The sequence below is a fragment of the Actinia tenebrosa genome, unplaced genomic scaffold (assembly GCF_029948245.1).
Source record: "Actinia tenebrosa isolate PJP-AT-01 unplaced genomic scaffold, QUT_ActTen_1.0 PGA_scaffold9__36_contigs__length_13948895, whole genome shotgun sequence".
NCBI classification, from domain to species: Eukaryota; Metazoa; Cnidaria; class Anthozoa; order Actiniaria; family Actiniidae; genus Actinia; species Actinia tenebrosa.
The window spans coordinates 4,915,584-4,941,850 of record NW_028292586.1 but is presented as its reverse complement, the minus strand read 5'-3'; the positions used below and the strand labels follow the sequence as shown (position 1 = coordinate 4,941,850).

Here is a 26,267-nt window from a genome sequence, read left to right as displayed (position 1 = left end):
ATAATATTTTCAATCATTTAGCATGCATTTTAAAAAAGTGACGTTCTGAGTTTTTTAACTGAAAAGGGAGAAAGAAGAAAATAAGGAGAAAAGGAAGAAAAAAGCGAAGGAGAAATAAAGCTGCTTTGGCAACTAGAGCACAGGAATATTTCTTGATACTCTTGATGCTCAAACCTCATTAAATGTTTATTACTTCAAAGCTAAAATTACATATTTTCTCACGCCGGTTTATACATAGGTTGATTAACAAATAAAACGCTCAGCAATAAAGAGAATAAGGAGAAGAGGTAGCAGGAAAAGTAGAGGCGGCTTTGTCAAAGAGCACAGAACTTCGCGTTCTCCTACAATATTCTGCTCAACCACATAAAAAGTTCAATTGTTTATAAGCTAAAATCTAAAATTACAGGTTTTCCAATGCTGGTTACATACATTTATCATTCATAAAATATAAGATAATCTAATGTAGAGCAATATGTTAATTTGGTATGACTGTGAAAAGCTCGGTGCCGTATGCGTGCCTTTCTAGAATTTTGAATGGCTGATTTTTCTTTCTCTCGACATGATTGGTCTACCAATGCCGTGACATTGGTGTGACCGTGTCCGTGCCGTGTTCTACCGTGTATAAGGTATTCCAGTGGATAAAGTGTTAATTCTCGTGTGATTCACGTTCGTGACGCGAGCTTTTCACAGTCCATACGAAAGCTGCTCTATAGCATTAAATGTTATTTTTGAATATGTGAAGATAATGCAATTGTTTACATTTCATAAACGACCTTAGGCTTAACAGCATGCAGGGATCTTTACTTTATGTCACAAAAGATATCGGACCAAGGTATGAAGCTATGACACACTGTTCGAATAGTACCTGCATAAAGATAAAGAAAGATCAATCTCATTGATATCTAAGATAATAATTAAATTTATGAATTAATATTTATTCAATAATTAAGTTAGGTGATTGCGCAAAGCCCATAAATGTTTGTCACGCTTATAATAATCACCCTTGGACCACCAAAACACAAAAGTACTAGTATATTCGAAACATGTACCACAACACCACTATGATGCTGTAGGTATCGTGAACAAATATCTTGGGGGAGGGGGAGAGGGGGGACAGCAAGGGGAAAAAAGGTAACCACAAAATAAAACCAAAAAAACAGCATAGTCAACGTCAACGACAGTGCAAACGACAAAAATTAATGTGGTCCATTCAGGTACTAAGCTAGCATGCAAATTTGTGGGCAACTGACTGGATCCACTCACCCATGCACTCTGGTGGGTTGTGATTCCATCTTCCGTTATTACATCTGATCACAGCTTCTCCTTTGATTGTCTTTCCACTCTTGCATGCAAATCTTACTTTGTCGCCATGTTGAAAGGCATGGTCGTACCTGATGCCATCTTTTGGTACCCCAGGATCTTTGCAGGGAGCTTTTGAAAAACACATCAGAATGAGTACAATCCTTCGTCAGTAAGGAATGCTGTTCTCAAGAAAATGGCGGTATGTTTGATCGAAATAGGAAATGATTGTGCATTGTATAGATCTCTTCAATAGGCTTTGGCGTAATGTTTTCCCATTTCAGATCTAGACCACGTGTCGTTCACTGAGTGATAAGATTCTTTTTGTGTGTGTGTGTGTATCCATATCCATGCGTCTTCTAATTCGAGAAGGGGCACTTAGCTTGGTGTTGAAGTCACCAAGTTGAAAGTTGACCAACACAAACTTCACTGCTTCCCGTATGAAAAATAATTTATTCTTAGTTGAACTTGGTATGATTTTCCCATTAATGTCATGATATATTTGAGCAAGAGAACATAACTTATACTCTCTTGGTTTGAGCATTCTCTATGTATAGCTTGATATTTTTTAAATTTATTATTATTTTTCTTGGAATGGAGACAAAGTTGCAGCTCTATGCCATTGCAGCACTTTTCCTAAGCTTTATCAGGAAAGATATCCGTCTATACTTATTTTCTACGGTGTGTGTTTTATACAAACCGAAACATTTAGGGATTTCATGACTCCAGTTTCCGTTTTGGCATTCTATGGTTTGATGTCCTTGAGATGTGTACGTATCATTACAAGCAAAGGTGATGGTTGTTCCTTGTGGAAAGTCCACAGTGGGCAACGACGTTATGTAACCGTTTTGAGGAACTCCAGGGTCTGGGCAATGTGTTTTAGACGCTGAAAGGTCAAAGTATAATCGACAGAGTATTGAATTATAGCAATTTCAAATAGCTCAATCAGTGTATGAATGGATGGGACTGATTGCAAGGATAGATGAATTAAAGAGATTGGAGGGATTGGTGAATTGGATGAATTTATCATTTTCCATGAACAACGGTACACTAGTCGAATAGAAAGCATTCAGTTGAGGCTACAGAGTGGCTGAAACTACCTTGAAGCCTCGCTACAGTGCTTTGTGTTTTACCATTGAACCGAGGTATGGAAAGTGGTGAATAAGTTGGTGGGTACAACTAGTGGATGGTTGAACGGATGCATGGATGCATGGATGCAAATACTGCATGTATATAGTACTTACCTTCGCATTTTGGGAATAAAGCACTCCACTCCCCATTATCACACACAGTTTCTTTAAAACCTTTCAGTGTCTTGTTATACAAACAAGAGAATGTAATTCTGCTACTGTGTTGGATAATTTGACCAGGCAAGACAAGAGGCGAAGAATGAACGCCGGTAAAGTTGTCTGGTACCTCACAACCACCTAATATTAATAATTAACATCGTTAATAAAAATTTATATTTTGATCGTAAAAAACACAACTTGACGCAATCCATGCACCAATATCAGAAACTCATAACCCCTTATGGGTCTCTGTCATTATATCTTTCTTTCCTTATCTGCTGCTAATTTGTCGCACAATTGGTTGTTTTGCAAACCTTCATATCTCGACCAAAAACCTTGCCTTTTGAGTTTACCTTTACAAGAAGGAATGTTATCACTCCATCGTCCATCATCACATCGGACGTTCTTTTTCCCCAGAAGGGCGTATCTGGATCTACAGGTGAAGGATATGGTTGTACCATGCTTGGTTTGATGTCCTCGTACGAGGCGAGGATTTGATGTTGGACCGTTGGATTGAATCACAGGATTATTGCAACGACCTGTGGGTTGAATCAGTGACCTTTAATAGATGATACAGCAGCATAATGCTATATTTGCTCGTGCTTTTTTTGGTGGGGAATGTAGGGAATGCTTAAAACATTTTTTTCTTACGTTTACATTCTGGTCGCGGTCCACTCCATCTTCCTGTAGGTAAACACATTATGGTCTGAGACCCAAGCAAATCAAAGCCAGCGTTACAGAAGAAACTCATTTCTCTTCCTTCAATAAATTCAGATCCTTTAAAGCCTCCATTAGCAGGTCTTCCTGGATTACTACAAATTCCTAAAAAGAAATTCAAATAGAAAATATTCATTCCGAATTGAACGCTGTAATATTTGGTAATTAATATTTGATGTACCTCAAGGTTTGGTAACTGTGAACGAGTATTGTAAAAATTGCGCATGCATGCCAGATTGCCGGCGCTGACTAGCACACAGACATCCAGTCGGTACTAATTTCTTCAAGGCAACTTACTATAGAATATTAAAATGTTCCCTGCAAGTGAAAATAATTCTTACGTTTGCAAGTTGGTGGATCTTTGTTCCATTTTCCATTAACGCACACACCGTACTCATGTCCATCAAGTCTGTATCCAATATTACAGAAGAATCTGACTCGATCTTTATTGTCGTAGATGCTCTTCCTCGTGGCCATGTGTATATTACCATTTACTGGTGTTCTTGGCTGTGCACATATCTCTGGGAACCAAAGGAAAAAATACCTAAAATTTTCACTGTTATCCTATTGGGATAAATAAGGTAAGATGTGAAAAATAATTTATTGGTGATAAAATAAATATTGGTAATTAACAGTGGATTCAACAGAGTGGCTCTTCTTCAACTAGATACCAATTGGAATTTAGAAGTTGAGTTTTGCGTAGGAAGGAAGACCAAAGAACTTGGAGCAAAACCCGGGAGAAAAATTATTTGGTAAAGTTACAAACTGACTTGTTTTCATACCTATGCATTTTGGTGGACTTTGATTCCATCGTCCTTTACTGCACCTTATAGCTCGACCACCTTCCATTTTCCTTTCTCCGTTGCAAGAAAACCTCACCAAATCGTTGTGTCTAAAAGAATGATCAAGTCGGCTACCTCCTTTAGGTATACCAGGATCTGGGCAAGGAGCTAAAAGGAAGAGAGAAATTACGTCAAAATTGTGGTCCAAACTTGAAAATGTAAGTACGCTCTAGATAGAAATAGAGATTGGGATGTGGAGAGATGTTACGTTTTTGTACCGTAAGTAACATCTTTAAAAGAAAGTGCCATGTTTTCAAAAGTAATTCGAAAAGAAAAAAAAATCTTAAATTTTTCATTCATTAAATTCTTATTCCTTACCTAAACAAAAAGCTTGGAATCCACTCCATGTCGTATCATGTTGACAAATGATAACGGGTTTTCCGATTCTCGTAAAGTTGGTCTTACAGGAGAACCGAACTTTGTCTCTGTAGAAATATGTTCTCTTAGCAGGTTTGCGTGACCCATTTGTAGGGTTGCTAAGACTTGGGCACTGAACTGTATTGGTTCATTGAAAAGGAAAAGGATAGAAAAGGAAAGAAAAGGATAGAAAGACAGTTAGTATAAATCCTCTGCCCTCCTGGGTTTTCATACTCAAAATGTTGGGTTTTTTTCGCTTTTGATGACGGTGGTGGTCGTGGTGGTTCTGATTTTCAATCATTGCCGAGCGAATGAAATAAGAAAATGCATGATGGCCATGTTATGTTGGTTGACATTATGACAAATATTTTGCAAAATTCAACCAACATGTCGGCTATGAAAACCACGAATAGGTAAAAATGAAAGCGTAATTATGAATATTGATATTCATAATTACCTGGTATTGAAAAAACGTAGTGAGCTAGCATAGCTTTCAGTTGGACACGCTTACCTTTTTGGCATACTGGTGCGTTCGACCACTTCCCATTCTGCTTACATTTACGTCTTGATCTTCCTTTAAATTTGTATCCTCTATTACATTTATACTTCACGCGAGAACCCTTAGAGAAATCATTCCCAGTGAAGCGTCCATTACGTATATTGCCAGGGTTGCCACAGTTAACTATAGAAGCATATAAACTAAATGTATAACGTATATACGAAAAAAAAATTTTTGTGGTGGTTTTGGAATAATTTTGAAAGGTTTGGTTGACTCATATAGGAAGCTTTATTTACTCTTTTTAACAGCTATGGATTTCTGACATTAGCAAATTACCTTCGGGTTTTATTGTCTTCTGAATCCAAGGAACAAACGGTTCCATTCTTGTATAGTAGCCATATTTGCCTTTGATCCCACATCCTTCCCCCCAGCTGACCAGACCAACATGTCACCCATCTCTGCGCCCCTTTGTGTAAGCACCTGTCTAACCATACTACCTCCGCTGTCACCTTGACAAGTGTCATTACCTCCCTTGCCACTACCAGCACAGAATGTCACAGAACGATTAAAGAAATAATCCGTCGCTTTGTCACACAGGTCGTCGTTTTGAATTTGGTAAGCGGAGTGACGAAGAACTGGTGAACGGATACTCTTTGTGGTTCGTCCCCATCCTGCAACACTTGCAACAGTACCAGGGACAGACACCTTCTCGTTAGAATCTGGAATACATATGGTGCGAACGAATGAACCAAGGATCACGGTTTCATTGAGTTCTATCAGAGCAATGTCATTCTCATAGAATGGAGCATGCCTGTATCCTGGAAAGATGCGTATGGCTCGAACTTGACGTACTTGTTCATTTTCTTCCTTACGAAATATATTGTAATCCCCAGCTATGACATGGTATCTATCATGGTTGCAATGATATATTAAATTAGCTTAATGTGACATGATCATATTCTTTGCAGGTGATGCAATGCAATTTATATCTAATCACTCAAACTTGTTGAGCTTCCCTATTTTCAAACATTATATTGTATTATAAAGAGTTCGATTTACTTCTTTAGTTTGGGTGTAATGCCGGTTTTGCATGAGAAGACACATAAATGTAGATACAACTTATCACCTCTCACCGGCGATGCAATGCAATCTACATCAAATCACTTAAACTCGTTGAGCTTGCTTTTCAAAAACTAAAGTGTTTTATAAAGAGTTCGATAGATCTCTTTACTTTGGGTTTAATATTTTTCCATTCCATACCACGTGTCATTCCCTAGAGTATCATTTCTTTCTTTAATGGTTGCACATGGTAGGACACATGAACTTGGACACATGATTTTAGACACAACTTAAACAAAGAATCTTATTCTGAAGAGAATGATACGTGTCTGAAATGAGAAAACGTTACACCCAAGGTGATTAATAAGTCTATTGTTCCAATAAAGTTTCTTTTCAAAACAAATGCAATAACTTAAATTCATAAAAACAGAAAAAGCAATAGTCTAGAGGCTTGACAGTTTAATGAATCTCACTTGTTTGGACTACTGGAGTCATCAACGTAGCGAATTCTACTGGACGATTCACTCATTTTGAAGAAACAGTGAGCTGTGGTTATGACCCATTTTGTATCAACAAGAGCTCCGCCACAGATGAACTGCTTTTCATTCTTACCTATCGTGAGAATATAATACAAATATATGAATATAACTCGATGGATGGATGGATGGATGGATGGATGGATGGATGGATGGATGGATGGATGGATGGATGGATGGATGGATGGATTGATTGATTGATTGATTGATTAATGGCTGTATTTTTTTCATATTTTGTAAAGCTGCAAAGAAACATGTCACACTATAAGGAAAGGAATGAAAACACCAAAAGACCCTGCAGACTTACCATCATCACCTCCTTTGTAAATGGCCACTTGCCAAGGCCACATGTATGAAGGAGATAGAATTCCTCCGAATATTCTTGGGCGTTTGGATGGATGGACTGGTCGCAGTCCACAGTGATCGTAATCTAAAACCAACATTATATAGACATATCTTGGCGCTATATATATTCTGACCACTTCTGAACATCAATTGGACAAAGACATTATTTAATATTTTGCTACGTCAATACGGCGTTTGCATGATGGCATCATTTTAACAGAACTGCCAAGATTCTTCGCGAATTCTCTTTCTTATAATAAATGATAATAATATAATAAATTCGTATTCCCATAAATTAATTGCCCCTTGTGAACAATACAGAAGAAAGTTTGCAGGCCATTCTGGTAGTGGCAGTAAAAGACGTCACAACACAAACTGCTTATTGGTAGCCAAATGGTTTTATTGATATGGATCATAAAGACCCCATAAAGGGCTTAAAAAACAAATTCCATAGCTTTTTAGTTTCCTTAGTGTTAAGCCAAGAATAGGAGAAATGGCATTGAATATAAAATCGCATATTTTATAAGGATTCGTATGGGAAAATTTGGTGGATGGCAAAGCTTGTTATCCAGCACATTTCCCCATACAAATCCTTATAAAATAGTCGATTTTGTATTTAATGCCATTTCTCCTGCAGTGTTTCATGTTATAAGCTGAAACTTTGCCTTCTTACTAATATCGAGGTGCTCTTTCCATTTTTGGTGTTCATTTTGAAATACACTTTAACGATCCCGTAACGCATGGACGTACCTTTTAATTTGCTTGAGGAGAACAGGAAACAAAAGGATACCAGCAAGGAGGTCATCAAGCACTTTACCTATATATTATAAAGATATACGAATGGATAAAAAATGCGCCATGTCTGGACAAGAACCCGTCATGAACGCATTCGTAAGGGAGGAGCTCATAAGTTTTTAGGTGCATCTGGATAATTACAAAACGTGGTCATAAGTCGATTAGAACTGTATGAAATTAGCTCATACAGTAGAGCAAAATGATTGGCATCGAAAGATGAATACTCTTTCCTTTAAATATGACACTGACACTGACTGAAATAGATAGAGTACAGTACCTTCCTGGTTGCCATTTCAGCTGACAAATCCTAGTCAAATCTCTTGTTTTCGTTAAAGGAAAGCCTTCAAAGAAGCATCAAAGGGGAGGATGTTCCAGTATTTGTCGACGCTACCAAGGAATAATCAAACGTAATCTAATTCTGAAACAAACTCCGAGTAGAGACAGTGTTCAGTGTAACATAAGATTGGGGTCAGAAAATCTGAGGGTCTTTGCATCTCTGCCAACATTCAATTTCCGCGTATTGAAAGAATAACAGTGGGCATAGTTTCAGTACGGTAAGGGGATAACCCCAAATAGAAAGAAATTGAAACATTTATTCCAAAAAGGCTTTTTTTTATATCTCGAGAATGATAATATTTTATCGATTGAACGCAGGCATCATCGATATACACCCCCTCCCCCATCTACACAAATAAACAATCAGGGCTTTTGTTTCTTGATTATTGGTGGTTTTCGAAATTCTTCAGAAAAAGAACGCGAATTTGTTTTGGAAAAAGTTCATTGCAAACATACAGTACTTGTATGAGGGAAAAAAAGACCGTTTTTATTGCCTTTATTATGTAGATTTTTCTGGCCAGTTAGTTTTGATAGACAAAGTTGGTTTTACATGTTTTTGGTAATAATATTTTCTGTACTCTTCACAGATACTATAGACATTTTTTTATATGAGGTTTGCTTAGTTCTTATCAATTCCTAAACGTATATATTGAAGAAATAGAAAACGCGCGCGGGTGCTTTGTACAGTTATAAAAGCACGCGGGGGTTGGCAGAAAACGAGAGAAGTGTTAAGAGGAGCACGACGCGTAGCGGCCGACTTCTCGAGTGATCTGCCAATCCCCATGTGCTTTTCAACTCCACACAGCACATCAAGCAAGTTTTTTATTTCTTTTATAAAATACCAATTACATGAATGACGAAACTGAAAGTACGCGACAGTGCCGTGGGCTCTCAAAAAGTACGCGCTCCCAACCAATCAGAAAGCGAGATTTAGAACAGTTATTTTATAATTACGACTATTTCGTTCGGGGCAAAAATGGTTATATAAACGGTTTACTGACATTTAAGATTTAATTATAATAATGTGAGACATATTTAGCGAGGTTTTCTCTCTCTAGTTTTATTGTTTAAGCAGTTTATTATTAATAGGGTAACAAATGCGACATTCTGCATGATGGAGCCAGTCCGTACCGCTCGGAACGAGTTACATGATTGGATTAAAAAACAATAGATTGGTCATCCAAACCGCAATGGCACTAAACCTAGCCTTACAAAAGCGGTACTGTACTTAAAGAGCAATGAAAATCTAGCTTTCGAATGGTACTGGATTACTCGGAGAGCCTAAACAAGTTGACTTCGAAAACATAATCGTTATTATTTATTTACGATGAATTAGTTTAGTTACAAAATGTAGGTGCTTTAAGTACACGTATTTGATCTATTGTAAAGTCTTTTTCATCATTATCATCTGCTCTCACTCGGTATCGGTTATATCTGCCTCTTCCTGTCTTGATGGTACCAGCGTAATATCTATATCCCCATGGTGCTAACACCCTGGTGCCTACTTGTAACTCTTCGTGCTTGGGAGGAACATCCAGGACAAACGGTAAGTCTACGTACTTATGGAAGTATTTTTGTGGAGCTTTGTCGTGATTCTCCTTTTCCAGTTCGACCGTCCAGTACCTTGTACCGATCCTAGTCAAGTAGGCCTTGAGGTACTGATCTCCAGCTTTTAGAATATTATTCCATTTTGCAGCAACACGAGATCCAATCGTTATACAATCTGAAAATATCAATCAAATTAATACTTGATTTAAAAAACACCAATATATCTCTACTGGTATACAGACAGGGTTATCATAGACATTGGATGACCTATTCTTATTATTACTATACACTTACCTGAAGGAAGGTCACATCCATATATCTCTACTGGTATACGGACAGGGTTATCTTAGACAATGGATGACCTATTCTTATTATTACTATACACTTACCTGAAGGAAGGTCACTTCCATATATCTCTACTGGTATACAGGCAGGGTTACCATAGACATTGGATGACCTATTCTTATTATTACTATACACTTACCTGAAGGAAGGTCACATCCATATATCTCTACTGGTATACAGGCAGGGTTACCATAGACATTGGATGACCTATTCTTATTATTACTATACACTTACCTGAAGGAAGGTCACATCCATATATCTCTACTGGTATACAGACGGGGTTATCATAGACATTGGATGACCTATTCTTATTATTACTATACACTTACCTGAAGGAAGGTCACATCCATATATCTCTAATCGCATACACGCAGGATTATAATAGGAAAATCCTCCTTGTTTTTGTGGATATATTCTTAATCTCCTTGCGATAACAGGATTCCTCAATTTGTTTTTTACTACAGATCCACTGTCCCTGTTTCCGAAGAAAATCTAATAACAAAAGAAAAGAAAACGTGTTCTTGTTTTTCATTTCGCCTGCAGGGAGCTATAGCTAAGAAAGAGGACAAGGGAGACGGGGATTAGCTTATTCTTACACCGGCTAAAGAGGAATTCACACACCGTGAAAGGGATAAACGTCGCCACAAAAAAAATGGAAAAGAAAATACACTTTATAATAAATAATATCTTATTAGATAATATCTTTATAATAAATGTCCACTTGCATTATTTATAGTAAGAGAAGTACTGTGGTTTGATTGCCAGAGGTTGCGCAGAATAAGCAAGCTTCTAGAATAACTTTTAGATCTTTATAATGTGTACGTCGAAGCGCTATTTACAGAGCAATCAATCGCGTACTAAATGAGATATTGTGAGAGAGAATAATAATACGTTTCTACCTTATCTCGGCCATCTTCTCTGTAAATGTTAAATGTTGGTCCCGCCAGATTATTTGTCACAGTATACGTCTCCACCCATTTGTAATTATACGCACTTCCCTGTGTAGCCAGACCTGTTATCTTGTAGGGTTTATCAAAGTCAATCTGAAGATACGGATCACTCTTATTTCCTGAGCACCAGGCATATCGTCCGTTCAATCGTCCATCTTTTGCATGGTATGTCAAGCGTGTTGATGATGCTTGAATGTTACTATCGGGAATCTTTCCGCTTTCCATTCCAAGAGCTGATCCACATTCTGTACATTTAGAAAAAAAATTTTTTTTTACCCACGTTACGTTTTTAATAATTACAATATTGTCTTGCCTAGAGTTACTGCTACTTACACTATTTATCATCGTTCATAGCGCACTATATATGTTTATTATACGACGCACTCAATTCGAACAATAAACAATTTTTTACACTGCTAGTTGTGTATTACAACCGGATAATTTTACTCGTGAAGCTGTATAAAGCCACTTTCATAAGTAAAATTATCCGGCACAACTAGCAATGTAATAACCTCTATATAATATTTCGCAACAACATCATATCGCAGTAAGTATATATATATATACAGCCATTTGCAAAAATTATGGCCGCTTCCAATGTATATATCGAAAGCATATCAAAAATTATGGGATAGCCTCCCTTATATTTTTTTCGAGTTGTCTATCATTAGGGCTTTCTGAAAGAAATATCAGGAAAGATATCCCGTCGTGTGTTATATACTTTCGATTTACTTGTATTTATATTTGAAACGGCCATAATTTTTGCAAATGGCTGTATATATATACACAGCCATTTGCAAAAAATTATGGCTGCTTCTAATATATATACAAGTATATCAAAAGCATATCAAAAATTATGGGATATCCTCCATATATATATAAAGATAGATAGATAGATAGATAGATAGATAGATAGATAGATAGATAGATAGATAGATAGATAGATAGATAGATAGATAGATAGATAGATAGATACAGTAAGAAAAAAAGCTCTGGAATGATGGATGTTTAGCGGTTTTATCTGAATTGTTCAATATAATAGTAGTCTAAAATGAACGCGATGCCGACGAATCCTTTTAAACCCTGGAAGTGTATACGATTTTTATTATCCAAATAAAATTTGAAAAGAAAAACATGTATTGAAGTTAATACAACCATAAAAACAACCATATCAGTAGCAGGGCAGCTTGGTTCAGCACCAGGTCTGTAAATTATAGAAATGGGATAATATCAGGTCATACATGATTATTAGCATGATGTTGAGGTCTACGGATACCTGAGCAGACTGGCAGTCTAGCAGACCATCGTCCATTGATACAAGTCAAGACTGACTTGCCGATCAAAACGAGAGGTGGACTACAAGAAAAAGTGATAGATGATCTGCTTCGGTCGATGTTGCCTTTTTTCTTCATTCCCGTTGGAATTATAAGATTTGAACAGCCAGCTGTGGATAAATATTGTCGTTTTAGGGAATAGTAAAAGTATAGGGATATTTAACGACTGGCAGTTAGTTAGAATGGACCATACAATACCGGCCATTGTAATAATCAAAACCAAAACTCAATCCAACACTGCAAGCATCGACGATGACAACGACAAGAACAATATTTGATATATAGTATATCATTAGTAATGATAGTGATATCAGAAAGGATAAATGATCGTATGAAATAAACTTGTAGACTGGTAACCTACTTTCACATGTCGGAACAGGATGTGACCAACGGCCATCGTTACATCTTAAGGTTTGAGCGCCAAACAGTTCGAACCCCGAGTAACAAAAAAACTCTACAGCAGCACCGTGAGCAAAGTTGTTTCCCTTTTTTCTTCCATCTCTGGGTTGTCCAAGATTAGGGCAGGGAGCTTTTGTAATTGATGAATAAACATTAATACAATGCAAACACATTGAAAATACCCACGAAAGTCGATGAAATCAAGCAAAATCTAAGAAGATATTAAGAGTACCTCTGCAGACGGGTGGCTCACTACTCCATTGTCCATTGGTGTTACAAATCAGTATTGAAGGACCTTCCATAGTATATCCTCGGTCACATTGAAAATTTACACGAGCTCCATAATCAAAGTTATTATCCAGACGTTTTCCATTTTGTGGTGCATCCAAATGAGGACAAACGCCTTAAGAAAAAAAAATGCAAAGAACGTGGTCAGGTGAATGTTAAAAAGCTGTCTGCCTGTTATTTGGTCAAGGTCTTTAAACTGCGATAAAGGGATTAGTTTATAGAAGGTGCACAGTACTTAAGAATGTTACCTATGCAGCGTGGTATTTTACTGTTCCATGTTCCATTGCTACACGTAATTACAGTGCTTCCTTCTAATCGAAACCCTTTCAAACATCGAAAGGAAACACTTCTTTGATGTCTGAAATCAGTACTATTCTTTGTAACATTTCTTGGTTGACCAGGATCATCACAATCTTCTGTTGATCAGAAAATATAGAAGAAAGAAGTTAAAATTACTTATAACACACTAAATTAATTTACTCGATTCTGATTGGCAAGAGGAGTACAATTAAATCCCAAATTGCACTCTGTAGAGTCCCAATTAAGTTGCTCAATTTTGTTGAGCGTATAATAAAGAAAAAATCGCACAATCGTCTCGTACAATTCGGAGTTTATAGATACTCGTGATGTTTTGAAAGTTCTCAAATTGAACTCGTCTCAAGGCTCGTCCAATTTTGAAAACTTTCAAAACATCGCTCGTACCTATAAATTCCGAAATGTACTCGAGATCGTGCGATTTCCTATTAATTAAAAGTATTAGGAAAAGCCATACATGTCGAACAACAAACTTACTAAGGCATTGTGGTGGACCGGGCTTCCAGTTTCCTTCAACACAGTTGATAAAGGAGGATCCTACGAGTGAGTAACCTTGGTCACATTTGTATTTAGCTATAAAGTTGGTAGTTCCACTCTTTCCATTTTTGATTTTCCCTGGATCTTTGCAAGGAACTACAATTTTAAAAAGAAATTAAACGCAATCTAACTTATAAAAAATGCATATGAATAGCATACAATAGTTAAATGAGACTGCACAGTTTCTATACCTTGGCATGTCGGAAAACGCTTGTTCCATGAACCATTCTCACACACTATCTTTTTAGGGCCAACTAACTGTTTATCGTTGGTGCAATAGAAGCTTATGATTCTTTTATGGCTTAGAAATTCTTTTGCCTTGACAGAAGGCTGTGTTTGAACACCAGTAAAGTTACTTGGTACCTTGCATTGACCTGTACACGAGAAAAGTCCTGGTCATTTTAACTATTCACATATATCTTTAAAATGACTGATTTTGACACAAAAAATTCATTACTTCACAAAATAACAACTTCTGATATATTATATATTTATTTCTTTCCATCGAAAGGCTAAAGCAATGACAAGCTGTTATTTGTTTGAAATGACATTATAGGCATAGAATCTCGTGAGAAGTGCGATGGGATGAGATGAACAAAACAAAACGTCTTCACCTCAAGCAGCATGTTCAACTGACCAAGATCGAGTTGCTAATTCCAGCACTATAATGCTGATAAACTATGTTACCTATGGCATCTCAAAAATATACCAAATTAAACACAAATATTGATGATTCCCTTAAAAAAATTACCATAACAAACAGGCACGTTATCGTTCCACTGTCCGTCATCGTTACAAATTAACTCTGGTCTTCCAACCAACTCATAGCCATAATTACAACGATAAGTAACTTTGTCACCAGCAAGATACAAACGCGGATTCTCTGTTTTGTAACCATTTACAATGGCACCTGGATCTTGGCAAATTTCTATAAACATGAATTAAGACATTGACATCATCATCATCATCAACTGTATTAACGTGTCGATCTTCTAGCGTATCACAAGTAATATACTATTCGGGGACACATTGATACAACCATCAAGTCCCTGATCTCAGCTGAATTGTTTAATAACAAGCAAGATTTGATTGTGACTGTAACACCACGGCAAGAACTTTTACCGTTAAGAGGGCAGGGGTACGACAGTCAAAATTTGTACTCTGTAAGAGAGGGGTCTACCATCATAGTCAATAAATAGAGTCCCCTCTCTTCCGTAACTATGTTGCCAAGTTAGATCAGGCAAAGAATCTGTTGCGAACACTTCGACAAACCACAGAACGAGCAAGAACTAATATGATAGTAATATTGATATCTAAATGATGACTTACTGAGACATACAGGAAGCACGTTGGACCATTTCCCATCATAACATGTCGAAGATCGTTCACCAATCATCTTTGTTCCGCTTTCACAAGTATAAAACACCTGTCTTCTATGTCTGTAGTCAAATCCTGACTTAGAACCTTTACTGGGGGTGCCAGGGTTTGTGCATGGTTCTAATTTTGAAAAATAAGGACGGTTGACTACTAGATGTGTTTAAGAATTTCATTAGACATTTTTAATCCAACTCACTTTTACAGGAAGGCCATTGGTTAAGTTGATTCAGAACCCATTTTCCATTGTTGCAGGTTATTGACGAAGATCCCACCAATGTGTATAACCCAAGACATGAATAAGTCACTTTCTGTCCGTGTGCATAGTTGTCTCCTGCCTTTTGACCATATGGTAAATCCCATGGTTTGAGACACGAGGCTGGAAAAAGAAAAAAAAAAACGTTTAACAATCACCAACTAGTATAAAAGAGTAGTTTTCTTCTTTGCTTAATTGTTTCCTAGATTGACCAAAATAACTGTTTCAGTATATACTAATAAGGTAATACCAAAAATGTCAGTCTATACCCACAAAACAGTGAAATAATTAGACCAATTTCGCTTTAGAAAATGATTAATAGATTTCTATCTTTATTTCGTAAATTTTTATTTTTATATGACAACGTCATACCATTACGTTTACACTTGAGAAAAACCGTTTGTGCATGCGTAAGTTTAGTACGTTTTCTAAGAATTCAAAAGCGATTTAGTGAGGAAAGGAATGTTTGTTTTCTCCAAATATAAAAACACCAAAAAAGCAAATACCCACAAGTTTAAAATAAAAACTAAAGCACAAAATTCAAGTAACTATACCCAAGTTTTTTATAAATTCCAATGATATGAGATTATGGCTTATTGCTTTACCTCTGCACACTGGGACTCTATTATTCCATCGGCCATTTATACAATAAATAACACTCGGACTATCAAGGGTATAGCTTTGCTGCCTGCACGAAAACGTTATGTTTGTTCCATGAAGAGTCTTTTGGCCTTGGCGTAGGGAAAGGTTTGGTATTGAATTACTGAACCGTGGGCTATAGCATCCTCCTAAAACACAAATAGATAACAAAGAATAAATGAAAAGATATCGAGAGAAAAAAAGTATTCTCTGAGTAATTTGTATTAATTGTCAATTACTTTTACAATCTGGTCGTGGTTCACTCCATCTTCCTGTAGCTAAACATCGTGAAGTCTGAGATCCAATCAAATCAAAGCCCCTGTTACAATAGAAACGAATTTCTCTTCCCTCGTAAAGATCATATCCTGTGAAGCCTCCATAGTCAGGTCTTCCTGGATTGCCACATTTTCCTGGAATTAAACAAAAGAAAGACACTCTTTTGCGAGCCGATATATTCGTCTACATCTTCTTGGATGTGCAATAAATTCACCAAAAATTTAAAACAAACAAACAAAATATATAATGAATGAAATACTTACGCTTGCACGTGGGCGTTTGCTGTTTCCATCGACCTTTTTCACACGCACTATATTGCGTGCCCAGTCTTTGGTATCCATAATTGCAATAATATCTGATTCGCTCTCTGTGTCTGTAAAATACCTTTTCTCTGTAGATACCACCATTGTCAGGTCTTTTTGGTCTCTGACAGCCCTCTGAGAATTCCAACGAAGAATTTGCAATCACCGTGTCGTAGAATAAAATTTCATTTTTTAAAGGAAAAAAATAACTTTGCTTCGTCGCAGCATGCGTGTTGTACATTGAACATAAAAAAAATCAAAAGTTTATTTCATAGGCTAGTTAGTAGGATTTTGGTATCATTGAATCGAAGTCGAGTCATTCCAGAGCTTGTAAAGGATTGCAGTTACGCTTATCGAACCTTAATTAATTGCGCAATAGCAAAACTATAATTAAATTGATAGTTCTAACGAAAGTTTTTCTAAGAAAGAAAGAAAAAAAGAACAAAAGAAAAAAAAAGAAAAAGAAAGAAAGAAAGGAAATTCATTGCCAAAATATAATTTCGATTTTGCAAAAAAGCAACGCATCAGTTACATTAATCGCTAATAATAATATTTTTAATACATACTTCTAATAGGTATCTTACCAATGCACTCTGGTGTTGTATGATCCCAGTTTCCATCATTACATGTGATAGTATGAGAACCCTCGATATTCCATCCTCTTCGACACGAGAATCTTACTCTAGCATTATGTAAGAACGAGTGGTCGAGACGTTGGCCATTGTTGGGTATACCAGGATCTCTGCAGGGAGCTAAGAAGAAAGAAAGATTGAAAGGAATTAACGATTATATTAAGTGGAATAGTGTTTGTTTGAGCAAATCAACCTAAGACGCGACCTTATCTAAATGGTTGACGAATACACATTGTTTACTTCTCCATACCCTGCAAGAAGCTAACATTGGTCTTCAGAAACCATTTAGCTGCTATTAATGATGCAATTATTGTTCAATTGCAGATCATGACTGAAAAAGGCATCAGCGTTTGCTACTAATTAATAATTTTACATCAAATTACGTACGTAATTGTAAAAACGGTACTTAAATTAGATAGTTGTATGTCTAGCTATATTAAAGACTATTTCCAGTATTTCTATGAAGATTCAAATTATTTTGAAGCTTCTTGTCTTACCCAAGCATCTTGGTACATTTCCTGACCATCTTTTATCATGTTGGCAAGTAATGGCAGGAACTCCTCTCAGCGTATAGTTTGTCTTACACTGGAACCGTATACTGTCTTTGAACACGTATTTGTTTTGGTCTGGATATCTGCCACCATTTACAAGTTTACCTGGGTCCCTGCACTCAACAGCTAAGAAATGAAAACAAAATAGATTATCCAGACAAACTCGTTATCATGAACTCAAGTTAAACAAGGTAGTTTTAACGGTGGTGCACGGCTTTCTTCTCAACTCCATGGGATCTTTATTCAAACTTTCCTGGGATTCACATGCGGTGAGTGGACTCATTAAGTGTCACCCTCAGTAATTGTTTCAATAATTTTTTGGGGGGATTCAATCAGCCCAGAAGTTGTTTCAGAGTTCTATCTGTGAGTTAGCCATACCCTGACTTAGATCAGTCCAGAGGTTGTTTCATCGCTCGATAAAAAAATATTTAGTAGGTCGCTTTTGATGCCCTTATTTTATCCATGGATTGACATACAGTTTCACGAACATTTCTATTCAACCAAGAATATTTAACAATCTATTGTAAAACAGGTAATGTTTAAAAAAATATCAAAACAAAAACGTCTGGATGTTTTTTCGATTCTTCATATTGCATATTTCAAAATACGTACGTCTACACGTTGGTTGCTTGTTCTCCCATGTTCCATTCAGACATCTTACATATTCTTGTCCAACAAGATTATATCCTCTATTGCAGTAGTATCTGATGCTGTACTTGTGTCTGTAACTTCTATATGAACCACGAATGCCTCCATTGACAGGATACTTATTCGGCCTCAAACATGCCTCTGTGTGTTAACAACATGCGAATACAATTACGTTCATTTAATAACAATTATCATCAATATATAAGGCCAAACAACAAACTGCCCTCTTGGAAACGCGCGCCAAACGGGCGATATTATTTTGGCGGATTTTGGATTTTGGCGGGCCACAAATAGGTTTGCAGTCTGCCAAAGATTCAACTCCAAAAATCTCGTACGGCAAATTTGAAAATTTGCTTAACTTGGCCTAGTATATTGATAATAATGATAATGACAAAAGTCATGTTATTGTCCTATTATATAATGCTCATGTCGAGTGTTAGTTTATTCAAAGCAAAGTTGCACAATGAAAAAGAATTCCTTTACTTTATATTAGTGTTGTAAATATAGGATGTAGTGGTAGTGCGTGTGGAGGGAACCTCATGGAAGAGCCCCGCATGGGGAGTGATTGTTGTAAAATATGTTTTTTTTAAAATGATAATGCATCACGGGAGTAATAACTGAAGCTACTCTACTTTTGTTGCAGCATATCATTGTATTTTTGCACATTGTTGTTCAGCAAAACGTACCGATAACTTAGAATAATCAGTAAAACGTAGTTAAACACTACCAACACAAAACAATTGTATAAAGCAAGCGAATCTCACTATTGCATGTTGGTGAATTGTGATCCCATCGTCCATCGGTACATCTTATTGTACGTGAACCATCCACTGTCCATCCTGAATTACAACTAAACTGAACGATGCTGTTGTGTAGAAATGAATGTTGGTATCGATGTCCACCAATGGGTATACCAGGATCTCTACAGGGAGCTGAATGGACCAACAACAAAAAGAATTAAGACAACGTACTTTAGTACAAATGTGTAGAAATACTAAAGGCAAACGATTGGTATGTTGCAATTTTTTTAAAGAATCTAGATCTCATAAATAAGGCTCGCTTAAGGCGCGTTTAACGATGGAGCAATTTTCTCTGCAACTTGTCTCGGCGTTGTGAAACAAGTTGCATGGAGCGTTGCAACATGTTACTCGCATCGCAATTTGCACCGTCTAAACACTCTAGCAACTTGTGACAAGTTGCAGAAAAAATTGCTCAATGTAATCGCTTCTTTGCATGTCCCCTTACCTAAACAACGTGGTACAGCTCCTGACCATGTTCTATCGCTTTGGCAGATTACGAAATGCCTTCCAATGAAAGTATAGTTTGTGTTGCAGCTGAACTCTATCTTGTCTTCATACACGTATTTATTCTTGTCTGGCTTTCTGACACCTTTACGAGGCGTTCCCAGATCCTTGCATTCAACACCTTAAGCAAAATTTGATTTCATTTATGAATTGGCACAAATTTCTTTAGAGAACTCAGAGAAATAAATGCCGGAAAATGATATGCTTTATGATGCTACATCTTGCTATATTTATTACTATTTTATTTCATAATCTCACTATCTTGTCTCTTCGATCTGTGAGGCAGATCAGCCCCAAGTTAAAGCTTGTAGTAAAGGTTGTAGTATACATTTGTACAGATAATGAGATGCAAGATATCAAATGAGATGCAGAACGTAAAAAAAGTAACTTATTTGGTCTTACTTATCTTCTGTTGAATCAGAGTCGTAAAATATTGCGCAAAGTCAGGTTAAAAAATATTTTCTACAAAGTTTTTAAATACATCTAGCATTAACTTCAAAGAATGAAATGACGCATTTATCATTTAATAGTGTGAAAGCGACAAAAGTATTCTTAAAAGAGTTTAAAGTATTCATATAAAGTATTCATTATCGGGAAATATTTGTAGGAATTTATATCGTGTTTAATATATGATAAAATTGCCGCAATGGATTTTTCTTTCATTTATTGGTACAGCATCAAACATATAAAACTCACGTTCACATGTAGTATTGGTTCCGCTCCACTGTCCATCCTCTTGACAAAAACGTTGTTTAGATCCTTTCATCTCAAAACCTATTTTCTTGCAATCAAACACGACTTTACCTCCAAAGAATGTAGAAGTTTCTTCTATCTTCTCGCCGTCATCTGGTTCTTCCAGACGACCACAGTTTATTGCTGCCATGAGAACAATAATGCTGATGTATTAAGGGGTGAAACGAGAAAAAATCCCGAGAAAGGAGATAAAAGAAAAGGAAAGGAAACTGAGAAGTTACAATTAACTTTCATCTTACGTTCACAGGATGGTGTCCTGTCGCTCCACTTCTGGTTGGCCTGACATTGTCTGTATTCTGGCCCATCGAGCTTGTATCCTCGATTACATTTGAAATACACCTTCCTCTTGAATGTAAAGACGTAGCCTTGTCTTTTGCCATTGACAGGACTACCAGGATCACCACAACTCTTGGCTAAAACGTATAAAACACACAGTTAAAATAAATGGGTAAATCTAATTGATGGGTTATGGTGAGGAGAGACCACTTCATGAAAGGCAGTGCACTAAAATGAGGCAATAGATCGACCCCATGCATATGACGGAAAGCAGCTTAATCTGGAGGGGAAAAAACAAGAGAATGTCAATCTCAAGAGAATTGGAGACCTAATGTTATATCCTCAAAATTGATCACCCGCATTCCAACATGCTGCAAGGGGCCTATAAAGGAAACCATAGGCAATGTAGGGGAGGGGGGGGGGGCGGGAGATGTATGATTTATTTTCAAAGACGATGGCAAATAAGCTTTTAAAAGGAAACAGACGTCCAACCTTTTGGACGCTTCTTTATTGTGGGAATACGTCGTTCGCTGGAATGATGCGTGTATAATTGCATTGCATTTATGCTGGAAATATTTTTGAAGTTATGTTAAACCCTTACAGGGGAAAATCCGTCAACGTAAACTTACGGATGCATCTAAAATCATAATTGCTCCATCCACTAGCGAGACACCTCTGGAAAGACGATCCAGAAGTGTAGTGACCGTGTTCACATCGAAACCTGACCACTTCGTTGTATTTGTACTTCTCTTTCAGTTTCTGTCTGCTGTAGATGAAGGCGTTATCGGGTGGTATAGGTTTCGAACAAGATGGTGCTAGGGAAATATTGAAAAAATTAGATTCCAGATGACGACTCACTAATGGATTTAAACACGTTTTCGGGGGTATATTGTATTTGTTTATTTTTCCATCCATCCATCCTATCTAATTGATCACAACCAATCATCTTTCCATCCCCCAAGATACGACCGTTGCCATATCATCTCACTGCAGTATCCAGTCGACCAACTTTTTTATCCATCCATCTATTCATCCATCCATCCATCCATCCATCCATCCATCCATCCATCCATCCATCCATCCATCCATCCATCCATCCATCCATCCATCCATCCATCCATCAACCCACCCCCACAGGTGTCTATCAGACCGCCCGCCCGCCCGCCCACCCACCTACCCATCAATCCATTCATTTATTCCATCTCATTCATTCCTGACTCTGCACAGTTTTAATACACTAGTCACCTCACAAATTGTCTAAGAAGTCTAATTAGACATGTTGTCAACACACATTTATTTATTTCGTCAATCTATGACAGCAGTGTAAACCTACCTTCACATTTGGGTGGTGGTGTCTTCCATTTTCCCTTGTTATTGCATTCGGTTACACTCTGCCCCTCCATATCATATCCAGGGAAACACCAATATCTCACAGTGGCTCCAACACGGTAATTCTTTTTATCGCCGTTATTATTACCGTATGCAATATCCCCAGGATGCTTGCACAATATTCCTTGAAACGAAATCAATAGGCCGGTCGTTTGGTTAGTACAGGGCAATGCAAAATAGTTTCCTGCGCCATCTTGAAAGGTAGTCGTTCCTTTGCATCGAAGCGAGCCGAACGGTGAGCTTGCAATGATAGAGAACTTTCTTTACACCTTGAACAATTATTCACATGTCTATATATCATGGCAATCTCACTGTTTGTCTCGCTTTGATGCAAAGGCACGGCTACCTTTCAAGATGGCGCAGGAAACTGTGAAAGGGTCTGCTCAACATCTATCTTACTGACTTACTACATTTTGCGTCTTTTCCATCCCACTTTCCAATGCCTCTGCACACTCGTTTCTTCGATCCTCGTAGGGTATACTGATCCCCTTTGCAAGAAAAGCGGGCAACACTTCCAAATGTTGTGCCCTCGCTCAATCTGACACGTAGGGCTTTGGGGGTATCAAGTTTTCCACAATCCGTACCTGCATAATTGAACAAAATAAGCGATCATAAAATTGTTCATGACTGCCATAGAAGCTACCCGAGTGTCGAAATTGACCACCATAATCAACACCACCACCACCACCACCACATGCATGATAATATTTGCTTGAGTATGCATAAGCAATGATGATTTTACATACCATTTTGAACGCAGCTTAAGCCACAATCTCCGTCACACAGACATTGTGCATTGGCTCTACAATCGCTGTCTGAGGTACATTGCCGATCCAGACAGTACCTGAAGGGCTTCTTATTGGTACGTCTACACTTCTGAGCTTTCGCCTGCAGTGTGTCTGTAAATATGTAACACAATAACAGAAACACACACATGACTTATTAATAATATCCAAGGGAGAAGTCATATTCAAGTCCCGTTGCTTTGGTCTCAGTTCCTGATAAAATACCTTTAGAACATGTACAATTGCAAGTAAATATTAAGCTTGGAAAATGGCGTACAACGCGTGATCTATATTATTCACTGCAATATACTTTTGCTATGAGCTGTAGTTTGAAATATGGCAATGGGTTGACAACACTGACTGAGAGAATGTTAGGCAACTTTTATTAGATAAGTCGTGTATCGATAAGTTATCTTGGGAAAGTTTTATTTTCTTACAATCTGCGGTTTTCAGCCATTCTCAAGAAGATCAAAAGACAAAGACATGGTGGCCATGCTGCTGGACAGGTACAACAGGACCTAATGGAAGTTTTGATGGTGTGTAACGTGAAAACCCGGGGCGCGAAAACGAAAAATCTGTCACGCTCATCAACAATAAAATGAAGAAGAGACGACAACTGCAAATGTTGGTGCACTATTTTCAAAGGATCTGACAATTCTTTATGGCATTTTCTTTAAGCCAAAATATAATAAATCGTCTGTTCATAAAGCCAACTAAAAGATGTCATTCCCCGTTTATCTATATTCTCTATGTTTATATTTTCTTACAATCTGTGACGATGAGTTTTAATTATAAAAGATGAGATAGTGAAGAAGAGAAAACAACTGGAAAACTTCGTGCATTATTTTTAGGTATGACAATTTTTTGAATCGAATCGAAATAAACCTTAGTTTATAAAAGCTGTCATCCCCGTTTCTATATAATTTAATATTTTTTTACAATCTGTCACGCTCAGTATTTGATAGTGAAGATGAGACGACAACTAGAAATTTTCCGTGCAATATTTTTAGATCTGACAAATTTTTATGGTACTTTCTTTATTTCAAAATGTGGATGGAAAAAGTCGTATGTTCCCAGATCGAAATATGCCTTGGCTGGAAAAGCTGTCACACGCCGTTTCTTTATTAACAATTTTTTATGTGCTTGACATCACGATGTGGGCCAAAAGTTATCGCAATGTTTAAAGCATTCTTATGAGTTATGTGAGGATTTATAAAGAATCTGCAAGAGTCTTCGAGTTAAGAAAATATGATGCTAAACACAGAAGTCGTGCAAGAACAGGACCAGCAATCCACAGGACACAGACAATACGTATTTACTAGAATATTCTTGATAAATGTCACTACATACCTTGAAAGTAGAGTAAGATACAAAGCACGAGGATGCAGATCCTTCCAGGGCCCATGACGGGTGTAAAAATGTAACACTATCGTGGTTAGTTGTTTTATACTTAGAGTCTAAAGAATTCTTTCCAACTCGATCGACTGATCTTAGACGAAATGGAGAGGGAAATTCTGATCTGATCTTGACTTTCCTGGTTGGGTACGATCGCCAATAAATATCGTATATCATAACTACCGAAGTATTCAGTTACACATGTCTTATATTGAACGTGTATCAGCTTGTGAGGAAAGTGAGATGTTTGTTTAGGTGATGACCACAGGAAGTCGGTATCAAGATTGTCTTACGCTAAAGATAGCACGGGACCTTGGCCAAGTCACGCCCATCCTGACATGAGTAGTTGCAATGGGGAACCTCGATTTCTCTTGGGAGGGGAGAGGATTTTTGATAACCGAGATATACAGGATAAGGTCATGGCATACCCAAACTGACAGGGAGTACCCTTAGACTTACAATCATCCAGACCCCTATGGGGAGATTTTAAGTGGTACGACTTCCGTGGATATGAAAAATTTACTTCCGGTCATTTAATATTTTTTTCTTGTTTGTTCCTCTTCCGTAAGAATGTCGGTGCATTCTATCGCTTTCCCACCACAATCTCGCGAGCGCACGCTCTAAGATCTAAAAATATTCGTTTTTATCGCTGTGTATTGATTATTAGTAAATCTCGGGTAAATTGAATGAAACTGCATGTATGAAAGCTGTAGAAAAACTAAAATTATAAAATCTCGCCTCATATTTGGATTCCACTAATTCATTTGTCGCAGGCAATAATTGTTGTTTTTTTTGGTTGGACTGATTTCCAACACTAGCTGAATCATATCTATCTGTCGTGCACGAGTGCGAGTTAACCTGCAAGGTGCCTTTGGTTTTTGACACTTTGTACCATTCTTTCATTTCTTTAGGGTTTTTTTAAATGAAATTATATAAACTCTGAGAGAACTCTGTGTGCATTGGGAAAGCATTTTATTAGACAATTGAACGTTTTCACTGTGACATTAGAGCCATATTGGGTTCAATAGCGCAGCGCGATTCTAAAAATAACTTGAAAATTTGGACAAACATTGCATTCTGTTTAACCGCTACGAGGAATATACGAACCGATTTTATTAATTTTACTTAAAGTTACAATAATAACCCATGTAAACTAAGATCAACGGCGATCGGCTGTGAAAATTATCTGCTGAAAGTACTAGTGTAAGTTTGTTTGTCCGATTTTCGGCTTTGTATTCGTTTTTATGACGTCACGGTTGCGCTGCGCTATTCCCGAGGATACAAAATGTATTGTTTTGCTTTTTTAAATGCTGGGCTGTGATAACGGTTATATTATTGACAAGTTCAACTACTACTACTACTACTACTAATCCATAATTTATTTATATGTTTACTTGAATATATCGAATTTTTTACAGGATCGAAAATAATACAATCAAAAATCAATGAACATTGTACCATAATATATTTATTAGACAATTGAACGTTTTCACTAATGTGACAAGACAGCCATATTTGGGTTAATTTCCCGAGGATAGAAAATGTATTGTTTGGTATACTAACATGGCCGCCGTGACGTAATGTGAAAACTATCTATTCAAGCGGCTACGTTAAGATGTGCCAACAGCTGCTAGGTTTAAAATGCTGGGAAGTAATTACGATTATCGACACGTTCAACTACTACTACTACTATTAATCCATAATTTTTTTATATGTTTACTTGAATATATCGATTTTTTTACAGGATCGAAAATAATACAATTAAAAATCAATAAACGTTGTACCATATTAATTAACATATAGCTAAAGAGGTGTGTGGGTTATTTCTATAAAGTTGAAATTAAAAATGCCTACTAAAATAAGATGACGTCATTACCAATAAATGAACTTTTTATTT

The 26,267-nt window shown here is 37.0% G+C and overlaps 1 protein-coding gene across 1 annotated transcript; it reads right to left on the bottom strand.

Moving 5' to 3' along the window:
- Positions 1-161: 161 nt before the first annotated feature.
- LOC116287626 (sushi, von Willebrand factor type A, EGF and pentraxin domain-containing protein 1) lies at positions 162-24,538 on the bottom strand. Its single transcript, XM_089025003.1, is given in 42 exon segments — positions 162-865; positions 1,264-1,431; positions 2,000-2,185; positions 2,544-2,726; positions 2,942-3,127; positions 3,240-3,410; positions 3,647-3,826; positions 4,088-4,255; positions 4,466-4,642; positions 5,016-5,186; positions 5,340-5,450; positions 5,453-5,910; positions 6,536-6,674; positions 6,906-7,028; positions 7,694-7,760; positions 9,415-9,797; positions 10,297-10,459; positions 10,867-11,162; positions 12,194-12,361; positions 12,613-12,780; positions 12,883-13,053; positions 13,187-13,354; positions 13,731-13,886; positions 13,982-14,164; positions 14,542-14,718; positions 15,120-15,287; positions 15,364-15,543; positions 16,026-16,208; positions 16,299-16,469; positions 16,599-16,772; positions 17,222-17,389; positions 17,767-17,946; positions 18,433-18,609; positions 19,233-19,400; positions 19,714-19,893; positions 20,469-20,648; positions 20,765-20,938; positions 21,431-21,616; positions 22,135-22,314; positions 22,598-22,774; positions 22,937-23,089; positions 24,326-24,538. Coding segments are annotated over 42 exon segments (7,440 nt in total). The 5' UTR covers positions 24,381-24,538; the 3' UTR covers positions 162-800.
- Positions 24,539-26,267: the final 1,729 nt, after the last annotated feature.